This window comes from Ambystoma mexicanum, chromosome 8, assembly GCF_040938575.1.
Source record: "Ambystoma mexicanum isolate Mex_15411 chromosome 8, UKY_AmexF1_1, whole genome shotgun sequence".
Taxonomy (NCBI): Eukaryota; Metazoa; Chordata; class Amphibia; order Caudata; family Ambystomatidae; genus Ambystoma; species Ambystoma mexicanum.
Window position 1 is genome coordinate 312,085,147 of NC_090929.1, and position 17,448 is coordinate 312,102,594.

Below are 17,448 nucleotides of genomic sequence, written 5' to 3' on the forward strand. Positions count from 1 at the left end.
TTGCTGTCCACAACGAACCTGAGAGATATGGAATACTGGGAAAGTTGGGGGGTGATTCCTTCTAGTTGCTTGTCGATCTGCCATTCTTGGATGGTTTCTTATTCCTATGTACTGCACTTTCCCCTCTCCCTTACCCCCTGCACTTTCCTTTACCCCCTTCCCATGCACTTGCGCGATCTGAATTCACCTGGCCCAGTAGGATCGCTGTCAGTCTTCCCTTTGTTCCCCCCCCCTGCCTCGTCGCGCCTTGAAACACTTGCGTATAGGCACGTTGTAAATGCCATATCATATCATATCAATGCGTGGTCGGAGAGCACAAATTCCATTTTGGCACGGTTGAGTTTCAGGTATGCACTTGTCATACACATCCGGAGTCAAGTGATGTTGTTGGAGAAGTTCACTTTAGGTACAGCAGGGTGTCATCAGCATACTGGTGTAGCAAGATGTCTGCGTTCTAAAGGTCATTGTGGTTTGTGACCAGGAGTATGTTTCCACTAGGTCAAGAACAAAGAAGACCTGAAAGGCACCTATTCAATGTTATGAAATGCAAAACGTGCCAACACATCTGAACTGGATCTGCCATAACACACCAAAGAAACAAACCATACAGATTCAAAGGACATAAAACTGCAGATCATCCAATGTTGAATACCTCATACAATGCAAGAACACCTGGATAGAAAGTATATAGGTCAGAGCTGTCAGAAGCTGCATGAAACAATGGACCTGTATAGATACACCATATTGATCAACAAAAAAGTAAGACCATCCACTTCACACATGATGAGCACACATTGCAGTATCGATCGATGAGGATTTAATAGCACACACAGAAGTATATGGGAGCTCAAATACTTCAAGATGCTTACCTTAAAAGACAGATGTCTGACGGCCAGAACACAACCCACTAGTAGCACCTCCCCCATCACCTGTTGGGCACTATCTGATGAAGAATGTTCGGGAGATATCCTGATCCAACTTTCCTGATACAGGGTATTCAAGCTTCTCCCACATTCCATATTATAAAGAACATTTGAAGCCATAGTTCCAAGAAGAAGTAGTCCCAGAGTGATGCCTCGATTTGTTATTGACTGTGGAGGCTCACAATCTTATAGATATGTGCGCATTAACAACGAATGTCACGTACTATTCGAAACTGCGCTGAATCCCATTAGGCTGCCTTGACCAAGACTGATACAAAGATAATTGATTTATTTATTTATATATACAGGAGGAACTGTGCTCTTTTAATCACAAAAGAACGTACAGTAGATAATGCAGTATGAGTGGCATAAAAATAGTGAAACCTTTCCAGCAACATCAGATCTCCCCTCAGAGAAAAGGTATCTATTGAAGAAGGCAGTGGAAGGTCACATCAGCATTCACCTATAGTATGCGTTTATTAGAATATACTGAAAATCCATATTCAGAAATCATTCATATTGAATATTAAAGTATAATATTGTCAAAGGGGGGTGTGGTGAAACATGTCATTAGTGCTGCAGTAAACATATCAAAAAATCACATGGAAAGTCAAAAGAGAAGTACTTGACCGTTACCATATTGATGAAAACAGTGATGCCTCAAGTGGATTTTCAGTTAGTTGGAGGCGGTATATAAGACGCCTCTGGTAACATGGAGACAGAGCATTAATAAACAATGAACTTGTCGGAAAGCAACCGGCACTTCACGAAAAAAGGCTGAAGAATACCTCTGAGGGTACCATTGAGTTATGGTGAAGGTGGACAAAAAGAAACATGCCGAATAGTGCAGACCTGGACAATCCTGACACTGGCTGCCATGTCAGAATGCCAGCATCGGCATCGAAGGAAAACCTGATGAAGGAAATTAGATAAACGGGTACATAAAAGAACGAAGCTGAAGTTTTTGCAGCCACAATGCAGATAGTTAGATGTAGTTGTGCGATCCAACTAGGCAAATAAAACAGTAAAATGGGACCTAAAGATTGGAGCGCTAACCCAGGGTGGCCATCTTGTAGGGCTGTAAGCTACGCCCCACTATGATTTTATTTTAAATTTGTGAACCTCCTAACATTTAATAAAAAATGGCAGTTACCTTTTTCTTTTTTTTCCTTTTTATTTCGGTTCTTCCTCAGAATTGTACTAAAGTACTACGATTTTACTTGAACAAGCTGCATAGACTCTTTACTTGGTGCTGCTTCTGCTCTGATTGGCTTTCCAGCTACTGAGGTTGTATGCTTCTTCTTTGGGCATGGTGCTCTTCCAGAGCAGTTAGAGCTTTAAGAAGCACCCTGCTTCTGATTATCTATATTTATCTGTATTTTGCCTCTTTCTAGCAATCTATATGTTCAAGCTGGGTACTTGGACTGTTGCTAGGGCACCCACTGATCATGTGCGGTTCAAGCATGGGCGTTCACAGTGCTCCATTAAATTGTGCCTCAAGTCCACCCCCTTCGGCTGACTCAAAGTATGCACGTAGCTCCACACAGTGTACAACAAAATTGCCTCATTTCTGTTGCAGCAGGCCGTTTGGGGGACCTTTCGTGTCTGGAGAAGTAGGCCCCAAATCCACCTTTAAAGCCTGTTGTTTAAGCTCAGTTAACCAACTAACTTCTGATTCCCTGCAGAAAGCATATTACAATTATAACGTGTAATATTATTTGTCTTCAACCCCAAAATGTTGCCCATAAAGGTTAAAAAAGCCAGTGGAGCCGCAGCAAACAGCTGACTGGGCTACTAGCACCTCGCCAGCATTCTAGAACATTTGGGAGTGTCTTGGCTGGGTTCCACTCTGAGTAGGGGAATTCAGATGCCGACCCCTTGCTCTCTGTGCCTATAGATATAGCTGCACCTCAGCTGCACCTTACTGATGACTTCTAAGGATGAAGAAACACGTGTTTGGGTTGCTGTTGGTAATCTTACTGAGACGCTATTTGCCTGACCTTTGGTACTGGACTTCCCATACAGTGAGATTTGTATTTGTATTTAGTTTGTATTTAGTTTATTTATAAAGCGCAGCCAGGCCCTGGGGCATATGGGCATAGATGTGACTGATATGCAAATGAATATTCTCCTCTGTTATGCCAAAAACAGAGAAAGCGTGGTTCAGATTCTCCTTAGTGGGTTACAATCCAGAGAACAAGAATATTTATCTTTTGTTCATTCTCAGAAGAGGTTTTGTCACATTGATTGCTAATTCTGCAGAAATATGTCCAAGGAATGTACTATTTCCGGAGGAAACAGACCAAGATGGGCAGAGACCTGGTTAGAAACTGACTAAGAGGTAAGACCGGAACTGGTGCCATCTATTACATCATGGGGCGCTGGCTCTGGGCGAGCGAGTGCAGAGCTGCTCCTGGTGGGTGGCTGGCTGGTAGTTCTGGTGGTCTGGCGGCAAGCTGGCTGCGAGCAGGGCCTGCCCCCTGATGACTCCTGATGGGGTTCTGGGCCCTCTTCATGCTTCATGGTGACTCCATCCACCACATGGGGCGACCAGTATTCACTGCGCTGCCCGCTCACCTCTCAAAAACTGTCCTGGGCAGCCCCCTGAGTACATTGGGAACAGCCCACACTCACTGCCGCACACCTGTGGTATTTATAATACTTCAGAGTGGGCCCCATTTGCTGGGGGGGCCAACCCGACATCACTGCTGTGCCATTTTTGTTCTCAGCGGCCTCCCCGTTGCCATGGGGAAGCTGCCTGGCTCACCTCCTGGCCTGCCCCCTCAGTAGCGCGTTGTAGAACACAGGGGGCGGGCAGCATCTTCCCTGGCTCTAAAGACGCCGGTGGGGGGTATCTGTACTTCTGCTCTCTATATGGTAGAGGAGAGGCACAGACGACCCCAGCCAAGATTCTCTATGATTGGTAGTTGTGGTCGAGCAATTAAGGCCTAGCTTCTCAGGAGGTGATGCAAGCTGGTTCTTAAGTACATTGTAGTGCCCAAGCACCCACAAAGGAATGTCCACACACTGTATCAGTTACAACACAGTCTTTATATAATTAATGTTCAAAGGTATATACACTATCACGATAACTCAATTTGTACTCTGAAAATCAGCAATGGTAAATATATACAGTTTCTAAAGTGTTACCACTAACGTTATTAGATCTTATTAAGGTGCATTCGGTCAGAATGACACACAGATCAGAATAAAGAGGAAGCCAGCTGTAGAGAGAGGAAGGAAAGCAAGATGGTTTAGCAATTGGCAGAATACTGGCCCCGATAAATAGACACAGTTCTGTGTGGAGATCCCCCCACCTGGGCAACCTGTAAAGCAAAGCTGTATCACAAGCCCAGTGCATATATTGGTCACACTAGACTTTCCAATAGTTCTGCAACCCCAAAGTACCTTGGTGTTGTAGCGTTCCGTGTCGGGGAAAAGACGGCCCTTCTTCAGTGCCCTCCCTTTAAGGCAGGAGTCACGGGTCGTCGAACGTCCGGCGGAGAACAGGTTGAGCTACGACGCTGAAGTGGCTGCGTCGTTCCTAGCGGTGCTCGTTGACGGGGAAGCGTAAAAGTCTTGCCAGGAAGTGGCGTGCGGGGCACCTCGGTGTCGACAGTTCTGCACCGCAAAGAGTTTGATGAACTGTGGCCCAGCAAGGGCATCGAGTCGTCGGCGTCTCTGTGGTCTTTGGGTGGCGGGAAACCCACCGGCGGATGCTCCTCGGCACGTCGACGGTCAGGCCTTCTCCAGCAGGATACAGCGGCGACGATGCGGACGAGAGCGTCCTTGGATCAATTAAGTTCTTAGGCAAACGCGAGCACAGTGGACAACAGTCCGGGTGCTTCTCTTTGGAGTTCCGCAGCAGTCTCTGTATCGGGTCAGCAGCCTGCCGAAGGTCTGTCTACCAGGGAGCTTTGGCAAAGATCTGCTGGTGCACGATGGTCCCTCATAGCTCGGGAAGAGGGTGCCTTACCAGGTCCTCTCTGGGTCAGTCCTTGGAGACACAGCAGCTTTCAGATTGCAAAGGAGAGCAACAGCAATTCTTCTCTTCCAGCAGGGCTTCAAGGTCAAGCATCAGTTTCAGTCCAGTTACTCTTGTAGTTTGGACTTCAGCTCTGAACACTTCTGAACACTTTTCCTAGCAGTGAGAGGTCCCCAGATATACTGTTGATTTACCATTCATTCCGCTGGGTCACACTGAAGCATCCAATCACTACAAAGGGCATTCATGGAGGCAGGCAACCAATCAGGCACACAGTGCATTCAAGCCATTCACTTCTCTCCAGACACTCACAACAAGTTATATGTATTGGGACAAGTACCGAAACATTCAACACTTCATACTGCATTCATACCGGTTTTCGGGCAGGGCTGTCTCAGTCATTGTGTCAACCACCAGATACTAGACACCCACAACATAGAATGCGTATTCGTCACACACTCTATTCACCCAGGTCCCACCCACAGGTGTACCCACAACATACGGTCATTGGGAAGGCTCCAGCCAGTCTGGTCAGCACTTCCCTACACTACCATATATGGAACTTCCACCCAACAGCCAGTCAGGGGGAAGGGACAGAGGCACGGCTTCCCGGGAATTCGGGAAGATCAAGGTAACAGGCGATGGAAGGCAAGAGGCCATGGGGGCCATTTTGTCTCCATCAGGAATCTACCAATTTCAATGACAGGGCCTGGGCATCCCAAAATGGAGGACACTCAGGGCACCAGTCATTTCAGCACGGAGCTGCCACCAGCCCGTACCCTGCTCTGTGGGTCACCCACAGGTGCCGAAAAACATACATTAGGGGCACAGAGTTGCACCCCTACCCATGGGTGCCATAAGGGTATCCCATGGGTCTGTTCACGAAACCAAGAGAGAGAGCTGCACTGCCAGGAGTCCCACATGAACTCCTGCACGGCAAACACGACAGAACATGATGAAAAGCAGTAAAGGACAAGGATACGGAGGCCCTGTCCCTCCGATGCATTTCCAGCATCACACTGGCCAGCTTCCCTGGCTCTTTTCAGTGCACTGACTGGCCAGAAAAATAGTGAATGTTTGTCAAGCAGTGCCCCAAACATCCTGATCACCTCTAGTGGAGCTGGGTCACAGCTCAGAACGAGAGGATGTTAGATGGGGGTGGTTAATGGAATAGGTTTCTAACACCAGTATTTCTTTCTTTCTTATTTATTTAATGCATTTTGATCACAAGTGGTTTGTTTTTGCACCTTTATAGCTGGGCACATTTTCTCTCATCAGTGACTGGCTGGTTTAAAGACAATGGCCACATCACGAGGCTGCAGCCGTGATAAAAGATAGTGGTAACACCCATTACCGTCATTTTGCCTTCTTTGTCAAATTATAAGTATGGTAGAAAATAGCAGGAAGTACCTCAAGCAAAATGGAGGAATCATCACAGGCGGAGTTACTGTGAGTGGTAATTCCGCTGCGATAATTCAGCATATTTTTGGCATTAGATGGATGCTGAGTGACGCCTCCAGCACTCTATTGTAGGATAGTGTGTGCTGGGTCTAGGAATTTAAAAGGACTGCTAAGGTCCATTTCGCTCTGCTTACTCTGGGAGACGGTGGTTTGTCCCAGAGAGGGTATTTGAACCTTGGGAGGGCCTAAAAAGGTTTCTCTGTGCCTCTGCACTGAGGTTGCTGTATGAAACAAATAAAAAGATGCCTATGGAGTTGTTTAGACTCCATAACTAGAGAAAATAAACACTGAAAACAACCAGAATTAAAAAGTTCAAAGTCCCAACATTTAGCAAAAGAGCTGGAAGGCTCTAAGGTGGGAGGAATTGGCACATTTGGAGTTCTCCCTAACACCAAGAGGGGAGTGGTATTGACACTGCTCCTGAAATTGATTTTGGTAAGGCAGATCCAGGAGATCATGCCGATGTAACATATTGACAACTCATGACCAGGAGTATATGGGATGGGCCAGCCCCACGCCTGTTTTTGAACAGGACGATGTAACAGATATATTGGACAAAGTGTCACATGAAGATCCAATTTTTCCAAAACCTGGCTTTTCACCGGGAGACGACCGCAATACAACCAAAGACCATATACATAGCAAGACAAAGACAAACACTAGGAGGAATCATCAAGAGGACCATGACCTTAAACCATAGCCAATCCCAACACACTGAAGGACAACAGACAGAGAGGGAAAGTAAGCACTACACCACAAGCCCCAACCCAGTGGGTGAGAAACAGAATGTTTCATCATTACACACTGTCCACATACTACACAGCGGGAAGAACAATGCCCCATCACACAAACTACAACCAAACAACATCGCCAAGGATGTTCACCCAACAGAAACCAAAGAACCAACGGAAAGACAGTCATGACAGGGGGAAACTAACGACTGAATACACAGGCTCACCAAGACAGAAGCACTAGAACGCCATATCAACACCACTCAGACCCTGAACCTTTCAAAACCTCAACTGACCAGTGTCACACTAGATAACAAGAGAATAGAGATTACCAACCCAATCCCACACCCGAAGAAAGGTTTAGACACACCTATCAATCCAAACAATTACTCACTATGATACAGCCGAGTCAGCACAGCACCAACAAAGCGAGGCGGCCCATGAGGAAGCAGCATCAGCCCAACCCACAGGGATACAACTCTAACGGAATAGGAGGTACCTGAATCAGGACACAGATCCCACTAACCCAACCCTCAATCCGCACGCACTTTACCACACTGCATCAACAACACATAAACATCACCTACAGCACTCGAGGTCTCGCCCGATCCGATACTAGCACCAAAGCCAAGCACTCGGTGTATACCGAGCTGTAGCTGCCAACAGCACATCACTTCTCCCACTCTCCTGCTCCCCATCCTCCCGACTAACCCTACCCGTCCTTCCTGTTTAAAGATCCGCCAGAGCGCCTGGGGACCAATTCTGTTGGCGATGGTGCGCTATATAAGTACCTTTAACATAACATTAGAGTGTAGGATTTACCTCCATCTTGACACTGGAGTAAATCCTCCATTACAAGACAAATTCGGAATTTGGCAGTGCGGTAAAAGCAGCAGTAATTCCGTTACCAACAAAAATTTGGTGGCAATGGAATAACATACACATGTTACTGCACTGCCAAAGTTGTGAGACGCAATCTCCTGATGACTGACAATCCTGCTCTTCTCCACACTATCAAATTCGCTCTCAGCCCCATCCGTGAACAGCCACGTATTCCCTGCATGTGTTTTCGTACGTGTTTGTGCTTTTTAATTTTCATTTTTAATCCAGTGTTTCTCCAACAAATCGCTACCTGGATTTTCCACCTTCTGCCTATGCGGTCACCTGTTTCCAGCTGGGTATTCATCCTTCTGCCTCCCTGCAGTCCTCTTCCACACAGCACTACTCCACCTGCCACAGCTTCCCTAAGTCTCATTTTCCTTCACCTCTCCTCGCTCTCTGATTAGTTCCTGATGCTGACGTCCTTCTCTTCAGCAGCAGCCACGTACACATCGATTGCATAAAGAGCACGCCTTGTGGGGCTATTTACATCAGTACCTTCAAGGCAGTGATAATGAAGCCAGGAAATGTCATGGCTGAAAGGTATCCGGTAATAGTGTCCCCATACATTGGTGACATTATATATGGTAACATTATGTATGGGGACGGGTTGCGGGGATGCTCCCCTTCTAAAAATAATAAAAATTCAGGGGTTGTGGGGGTGTTCCCTGCATGTTCAATGTAATAATGTCTCTGCAAAAACCGGCGACTATTTTGCGGGGACATTATTACATGGAACCGGCTTAAATTGCATGGGCTGCATCTAATTTGGCAGTCTTGACAAAAGACGCGTATAGATCCATTTCACCAGTCCAGTCTAAGCACTACCACTGCAAATGTCTATGGGGAATGCAGCAACCACACCCACCAATAACGCATGAAAAGAAAGACACACTCACTAGACAAATTCCAGTGATCATTCACTTCCTGTTTCAGAACGTACCTTTTGTCCCGGGGTCTCCGGGCGCTCCTTTAGGCCCCTCTGCTCCGGGACTCCCAGGACATCCCCTCAGGATGGCTAGTTTCTCATTCCCAGTAAGGCCAACAATCTGCACCTCTGAAGAAAAAATACATTTTAGGCATACGCAAGAAGAAGAATACACCAAATATAGCAAGACCTTGCTATAGTGGTGAGAAACCCTAGGTAATTAAAAAAAGCAAATGTGTGTACTGCGAAAACGGCCAAACATTTATGAACATTTTGGAAATGCATAAAAAGTGAAATGGCTCAGGTGGGTATCAGCGCTTGGTTCCCTTTCAACCCCTTAAGTGCTCAGGGCGAGTATTTTCATCCTAAAGGTAATATGTTAATATTGTCTTTTAACATTGTTTAAAATGTCTCCTGCCTAAGAGCAGCTAAACATTGCTGTCTTTTAGTTTGGTAGCTAATCCACAACATCCTCTGATATTTTCGTTTTTTTCCCTTTTCATTTAACCCCCCTGCACTATCACTATTATAGTGGTATAACCACGGCTTTAAGCAGACCCTGGCAATGTCTGAAACATGCGAAGGGGCACTGTGGGGGCTCCCTAAACTCCCAGGTAGTCCCAGCCGATAAGCCCAGGCCAAGCCTTTTTTCACTATAGCCTGAAGCTCTTCCTTCGGGCTTTACAAAGAAATGCCTTTGCTTACATAATTAAGGAGCAGGGCCTCCATGCCTGGCTGGGGTGGCACTACAATTATGAAAGAAAAAGCAAGGTTGCTAAAAGTCAAGAGTTGTGAGGGTCATGATCCCTGCATCTCTTCGTTAAAGGGATGCCTCATGTAAACACCACAATTCAAAAGGGAAATGTGTGGTGCAATCCCTCCAAAACGTTATTGGTGCTGTGTATACATACCCCAATTCTCCAACCACAAGGCTGTCAAGACTATACAGCACTGATGATCCCCTATACAGCACAGGGGAGAAACCAGGAATATTGTCTTGACAGCCTTGCAAAATGTCTATTTTGTTGACTGAGCTGTTTATGAATTGGCACTCCCCTCTAAGATAAAGATAAAGACAAGTTCCTGGAGAAAAAAGGCTTGCATTTGGGCTAATTTTAAAACCTACAATACCTTGTTGATGTGGCTCAAAACTGGAAATGAACTTCCAGCGATTGCTTCTAGGTGGTATTGTGGAATGTGTGACTTGACTCAAATGGACTATCCTTCATATATACATATGTATGTGCCTGTGTATGTGTGTGCACATACATGTATTCATAGATATATAAATACATAGATACATGTAACTCCATCTGTAGGTATGCATATATAAGTGCATGTATACATATCCAGTATCCAAAAATCCAAATGCTACAAATGTATATAGTAGAAGGTGAGAGGGATGTGGATCCCGCCAGTGCCTTAATTGGCCTGTGCTGCCGCATGTTTTACACCTGAAGACACGTTGCCCGGGTACAAATCCCAGTTGAGGTTTTCCGAATGAGTTATACTAGAGCCAGCTGCTTACACGTGCTTTTGTGCAATTGATGAATCGCTATAAAGACTGTTTCAGCAGTGTACATTTGTCTCTCCAAGTGCACTGCTCCAACCACCCACCCAACAACCCTTACCCTGCCCCGGAAGTAGACTAAGTAATATCGTTCGGTAACGGGGAGAGGGCTTCGTTTATGTTTTAGTAACATTTGTTTGTTTGTTATGGAAAAGGAGGCATGTGGTGTTTGACCCTCCCAAGTGATTTGCCCCTTTAAGGGAATGTGTCCCACCCCTGTGTATTGACCTTTTAACATGGGCAATGACCGTGTCTTGCTAATAAAAAGAGCCTCTGCAGAAACATTGCACCAGAACGGCAGCAGACTCCCACAGAGTAACGACTGAGTGCATGTCTCATTCATGTAGGTCTGCAGGCCCACACCGTGAGAGCACATGTCTGCAATTCATGATGCTGTGGGACCCTCGTGCTAGGACGGTGCCAGAGGTGTGCATGGTCGTAGACATGGTTCGCCCTGCCCCCACTCCAGATGGTGCTGATGCCCCATAGCACCCGGTGGCCTGCTGGATGTGCATAGCTGGCCCCAACCCCCAGAGGCACTGGGCCACAATGGTTCTGATGTCCCATACCACCCTGGGGCCTGCTGGATGCCCAGAGCAGGCCCCCCATGTTAGGCAGAACCATATGCAGTACCCTTTGAGAACAGCACACACAATTACGACTACAAGTGACAGTACAAATTCAACTTTGGTACAAGCCTGTAGTACACAGTAAAGTGGTAGCGATGGCTGAGCAGCCAGACTTATCTCAAGAGTAAAGTGAGCAGTACCAATAGTTACACAAAGGACAGTAATTAATATGGTTCAAACAAACACTGACTCAAGGTTTCTGAGTAAAAGAATATACATTTATTTACACATCAGTTATAAAACAATTCACCAAAGTAAAGAAATAGAAAAATCACACTCTTAATACACTACACCCTACCCAATAGATTCTGGACAAGTTAAGCTGAAAATGAAGTGTGAGCAAAATGGCACTCCAGCAATTTAAATGGGAGGGAAAGACAAGCTTAGACAAAATTTGAGCAGCACCAACAAGTAAGTAAGCAGGGCAATCTAGAAAAAGTTACTACAGTGAGGAAATCAAATCAAGAGGCCTGTGCCAAAGTCAATGGACCAAAGTCTTTGCAGAGGATCACACAGTTCAGGGTATATTGCGGTTACGTCTTTGCCAAGAGTTCAGAATGAAGTTGGTCGGACAAAAAGTTACTTTAAAGAATGGAGAAGGACAAGCCCTCGGATTGGCAAAAGGATCCAAACACTTTCTCCCCGGTCGGACGGAACGAACAACCGGGTTGGAACAGTACCTTAAATGAAGAGGAAGACTGTAGCTGAGGCAGACGTTCATGGCAGGTCCTGCAGGCTCACGCTTCCTGAAGCGACTGTCGGACTGACACGAAGTAGGAAGACTGGAGGGTCCTGCACTGCCGAGGGAAGAAACCAGCAGCAGAGCAAAGCAACAAATAAAAGGTGCGCTCCTTAAAACCCAAGGTCCGGTCCTCCTGGCTATCCGGTTCACTGTAGCTGTACACAGCAAATTCGATCAGAGGAGGGAGGCCTGGCTTGCAGTTTGGCAAACTGGTTGGTCCCACCAGCTCAAGGGGAGAAGATTCCTTGCAGATCTTCCCTGTCATTGAAGTTTGGAGATTCGGACCCACAGCAGGGCTTCACCGGGAGGTTCAGTCATGGTAGGGGTCCTCTTCTGTCAGCTTCTCTTTGGTTCTCTTGATCCAGTGGTGACTCTGCCTTCTCAGTCCCAGAGACCTGCTTTTTATGCAGTTTTCACCCATTCACACAGCCTGGCTGTCAATCACACAGCAGGGTGGCTGTCCCGGCAGAACAATCACCACAGCATTCATACAGAGTGCTACATGAGTCTCCAAAGAGACCCTGTGCAGGGAGTCTCAAACCCCTCCCTCACATCCTCTCCCCCTCAGACATTCAGGCGCCTAAGGAGGGCTTCTGTGCAGAAGCCCGCCAAAGGACGGCAAACAAAGGAACCAAACCTGGTTTGGCGCGCAGAGTAAAACACGAGAAAGACCTTTACAAAAAGAAATGGCAAATAAACCCAGCCGGAACCGAAATAAAATAAAAGGGGTCCAGCGGGTCTATAGTTCGAGGCTACTAACTTAGCCTAAAGCAGTACCAAAGCTATTTAAATAGACCGCAGTAGGAAAAATAGGGTAGATACCACTGCCACCAGCTAGATCTTAAAGAAAGGGGAACAAACTAATATTCCATTAGCAACAGACAAAAAGGGATAACTATCAACCCTTTTCAGAACTCTATGTAAGATCGTTTGTACTGGGTCTGTGAATTTAAAAAGACTAAATAAAGTCAATGGCAACTTTACAAGTTCTGGGAGACAGTAGTCAGTCCCAGAAAATGGAGTTTAAAGTGGGAAGTCTGAAAAAGACAACCCTGTGTCACTGCACTAAAGGTGCTGTGTAACACACAGTAAAAAGATGATGCCTGTGGGGTAGGTGAGGCTCCACACTCTATGAACACAAAAATGTTAAACATACACAGAAAAACACATGTAAGAGTGGTAAAAAAGGCTCACACTCTTACCAGGTGAAAAAAATAAATCCTAGAAATCCAGCAAAGCTGCTGAGGGACTCAGCAGGTAAGGGAAATTAGCAATTCTGGAGAATTCTCCCTAACACCCCATAACACTCCTGGGTCGCAATTCATGTCCCAATTTCCCTACTGGGCTTACCTGTTCCTGTCTACGGTGCTCCATCCCGTCTCCACCGGCACCATAGAAATAGAAAATGGACATGTTCCTATTTCTATTTCTATGGTGTCAGCCATTTTCTTTTGTTTGTTTTCACAGAAGATTGGGCTTGCGCAATATGTGCAGAGCCAATCTCTCTTGAAAAAAACTATTGACATCCTGGGCAGATCGCCAGGATGCAAATAGCTATCACACCATAGTCGTGGGATGGGCACGGCATGCCTAGCTTCAGGCTGGCAGGCTGTTAAAGGCCCTGGATGGCCCCTGGCACAGGGATGATTGCTACATTGATTCAATGAAAAACAATAATTAAAAGCAGTTTAAAAAAAGGTTTGAACATATTATGTAGTCAAGATATTGTTAGGCAGGCAAACTTGTAAACCCTCATGTTTTGATCTACTCCACAACTCCTAAGCATTTAGCTGCTAATCCATTCTTAGCAATTGCAACATTACCATTTGTGGGCAATGTGTTGTACACCTTTGGATGTTATTACTGTTACTGTATTGCTAGTAGATGTCCAGAAAGATTGGCACTGGTGTGACTAAACTTACTGAATGATTCCCTACAAGACTTTACATAAATATATTTATCTGTTTGGAAGGTTTACACAGCACATTTTTGGGGGATTTGAGGCTGCACGTGGCATGTGATGGTAGAAGGTGTTCATGTGGGGCAATGCTTTGCCAAATGGTGACAATGCCTGGAGAATGAAGGTACTTTTGGGAATATGAGGCTGCACTTGATATGACAGCTAAAACATATTGGCTTTGCCAAAGCATGTCTTTGGTCTCGGGATCCAATGCCGTCTCTCGATGCCATTACTTCAAAGTAAAATAACTATTAGTTCTCAGCCCCAACCCCACACATAATATACATCTTTTAATGTACACAGTCCGGTCCTCAATTTTCAAAGTCAAAGAAATGCAGACAGACTATTAGGAGATGGAGTAGGGAAGACAGAATCGGATCACTTGAGAAAGATGCGCTGCCTAGGACCGTCCTCGTGATAGAGGGCACTTTGATGTCAATCACATGTCTGGTGGCTAAGTCACATTACCAGGTATCAGGCCATTGTTCAAATATCTTTTTTTACATTTTGTTTTTATCAAGTGTTATTTTGGTTAGACAAATCAACCTTCAACAACATATTAAACAGAATTACATGCATAAACATCTTAAAATACAGTAAAACAATCATTACAAATACAATTCATTACAAACACATTTTTCTTCATCAAATACTAGCAATAAAATAATCCTGAAAAGTAAAAAATTCAATGACAACTACACTTAATGTCAAACGCAATTCATCTTCATCAATTACATCCGATTTCAAAGCAAATTCAAATACCTTCCATCACTTCACACAGGTGTAAAGAAAGTTCATAAAGGTCATTATAGAGCAGAATCAATGTCCCAGAGAACTCTCACCCTTAACATCAACAATCTATCCCAATTGGTCTCCACAGGTTTTAGTTACGTCTTTTTACAGATATGTAAAGAGGCTATTGTGAAGACTATTAATGACAATGTATATTTACAAATGCTAGGTTCCAACCTCGAACCGTACCAAGACTTCTCTACATTCATTATAGACCGCAGCCACAATCAGCAGCAGGTCTGCGCAGAAAATAGTGCTCCAAAATGGGTCTGACTGGAGTTCATCCTCTGTTAATACAAATTTCAAGTAACACTTCAGGTAATGGGGCCGCAGCATTGGGCATTGTGTTAATAAATGACGGCTAGTTTTTGTTGCCTGCTGGCCTAGTCTGCAAAGTCTTTCTTCAGATGTTATGCCTCTCCATGCCCCCAGGTATTCAGAGGTGGGTAAAATGTTGCAACAGAGATAAATTACAAATCTCTGTAATTTGCAGTAGCATAATTAGTCAGGTAGGTGCAGGGAAGCCGTTAATTAAAGCCCTGCTTGCAATATTCAGTGTACTGCTTTTTGTTGTGGAGGGTATCCAAACTAGCACAGCAACCCCAATCACAAGTCTAATTTTTCAAGATAACATGCATGTTGGGAACGCTAAGGACAGAATCCACACTCAAGCCAATCTCAGTTAAATGTGAAAAAGACGATTCTTCCAAGTCATAGCCAAACCGATTGGATACACCCTCTACCCTCACAAAATTCAGAGCCGTCAGGATCAATATGGTGTCTCCAGCAGTACCAGACAAAATAGGTTTGAGATGAAATATGGTAGACTGGAGGGCCCATAGTGATGTGAGGGATTGTAGCCCCAGCTACAATCTTAAGGCTGCAAATGGAACAGTTTTGGGTCCACACAATGTGGAGCGCAGTATTTTGCCCTCAATAGCGCCTAGACACGACGAGCAGGCAGTGGGCATTGCCTCCAGGCCAGACAGTATGCCCAGGATTATACTTTTGCTGCAGATAGGAAGAAGCCCTTCAGTGTTAACCTCCCTCACCCTTTGCTGGCAATACATTTTTTTGATGATGTTCCACTTCCTCAAGGCCTGTGCCATGATCTACTCGCCCAAATATTCTTAAGACGGGCGTGATTTAATTGAGCAGCCAAAGTAGATATAGCTCTCAACTATGCCCAATGTCTCATTTGCCAGTTTCCAAGAAAAATGGGACTTGCTCCTGGTCCTTTCCCCCAATATCAAGATCTTTGGCGTTGCTACATTTATTTTCATGTTCTTGACTATAGCATTGTCTTTTAGGGCATGAATCCAGTGTTGGAGTCCAATGGCGGTAAGGTCCAGGAGCACCGTGCCATCTGCATATGCCAACCATATGCAAGGTTGCTTGCCAAGCTTTGGGGGATTGGTGTGGCATCTGCTAAGTGCCTTACCATATCCGCGATATATATGTTAAATAGCAGGGGTGCCAATACGCACCCCTGCTTCAAGCCCTGATTTCTCAAGCCCTGATTTGTCTGGATAGGATGGGTAAGGTTGCCTGCCTGACTCAGCGTAACAGCGGCTATCATCCCTCAGTGGAGCCGCGGCTATCATCCCTCAGTGGAGCCGCGGCTATCATCCCTCAGTGGAGCCGTTTAAAAAGGTGAAGTAATCGGTAGTCTAAACCTCAACCCACCCAACTTACTCCACAGTATGTGGATAGAGACCCACTCAAAAGATTTTGCACAATCAATTAAACAAAGGTATAATTGGCAATCAGGCTGACAACATACATCCTCTGCAAAACACTATAGGGCACATAAGTTATGGGCCATACTGTGACCACACCTGAAACCAGTTTGATGTTTCTTTAAGAGCTGTTTCTCCTCCACCCATAATTTAAATTTCCTCAATAAAAGGGAGGAACACATCTTGGCGCTTGAATAAAGCATTGCCAACAGGCAGAAGTTTGAGGGGTCCATCCTAGCTCCCTTCATAAAGACTGGTACCAGGATGGATTAACTCGAACTAACGGGAATCGCTCCTAGTGAAAAAATACAGTAAAATAAAACCTTCAACATGGCTGCCTAAAACATCTAAAAAGCATCCCTTCTTTTAGAGTGCTAGACTGAGATTACAAAGTGTTTTCCAGCATCATGTAGCCAGCAGCAGTGCTGTATACCAGACATTTATAGGTGGTTCTGTGTGCATTGTAATAAATAAATCAGTGATTGTGTGTGCATGCATGAATGAATGCATGGTTGAATATGTACCAATGCATAAATCACCATGAATAGACTTTTATTTAACTGGGTTCTATAATCGATCCAATTTTGAAAAACGAGGTTTTGATTGCACTGCAAATAAAATGAAGCAAGGGAGATTCTGTGTCAAGAAGTGCAGAGGGCACTGCCAAAAGGTAACCTGATGTGTCGTCTGCTCACCTGGGCAGGTGTCTTCAGCGTGGCACACTGTCACAGCCCAGAGGGCAAAGATCACAGCTGGCTTTGAGAACCCTCTCATGGTCGCTGCTCGTCCTTGTGATGGCGCTGCACTGCACCTTCTGCTCTGTTCTCTGACACGTGCATGTAACCAGGAGCTCATTAGCTGTTGCTTCAATCACCCCAAAACCCCACCCACCCCTTACCGCTCAAGAACTTCCCCTTTCTCGGTTGAGTTTCCCTCTACATTTTCTCCCTTCCCCCACATTCCAGATTTCAAAATTAAATCCCTATTTGGCTGCTAACAATCGGTTTCTCATGTATTAGCATTCCTGTGGCTTGCAGTAACATGAGCGGCTGACTTTCCCTTCTCTGCCACCACTTTTCTTTGACATGCAATCAGAGCTAGGGGAGGCA

The 17,448-nt window shown here is 45.3% G+C and overlaps 1 protein-coding gene across 1 annotated transcript in view; it reads right to left on the bottom strand.

Annotated features, from left to right (window-relative positions):
• The window catches only part of LOC138471871 (ficolin-1-like), a 546,996-nt gene extending 529,784 nt beyond the window's left edge, over nt 1-17,212 (bottom strand). Inside the window, exons 1-2 of the mRNA XM_069609730.1 lie at nt 17,035-17,212; nt 8,923-9,036 (exon numbers count right to left, since the gene is read on the bottom strand). Coding sequence (XP_069465831.1) covers nt 8,923-9,036; nt 17,035-17,194 — 274 coding nt within the window. The 5' untranslated portion in view covers nt 17,195-17,212. The remainder of the gene's footprint in view (nt 1-8,922; nt 9,037-17,034) is intronic.
• Nucleotides 17,213-17,448: the final 236 nt, after the last annotated feature.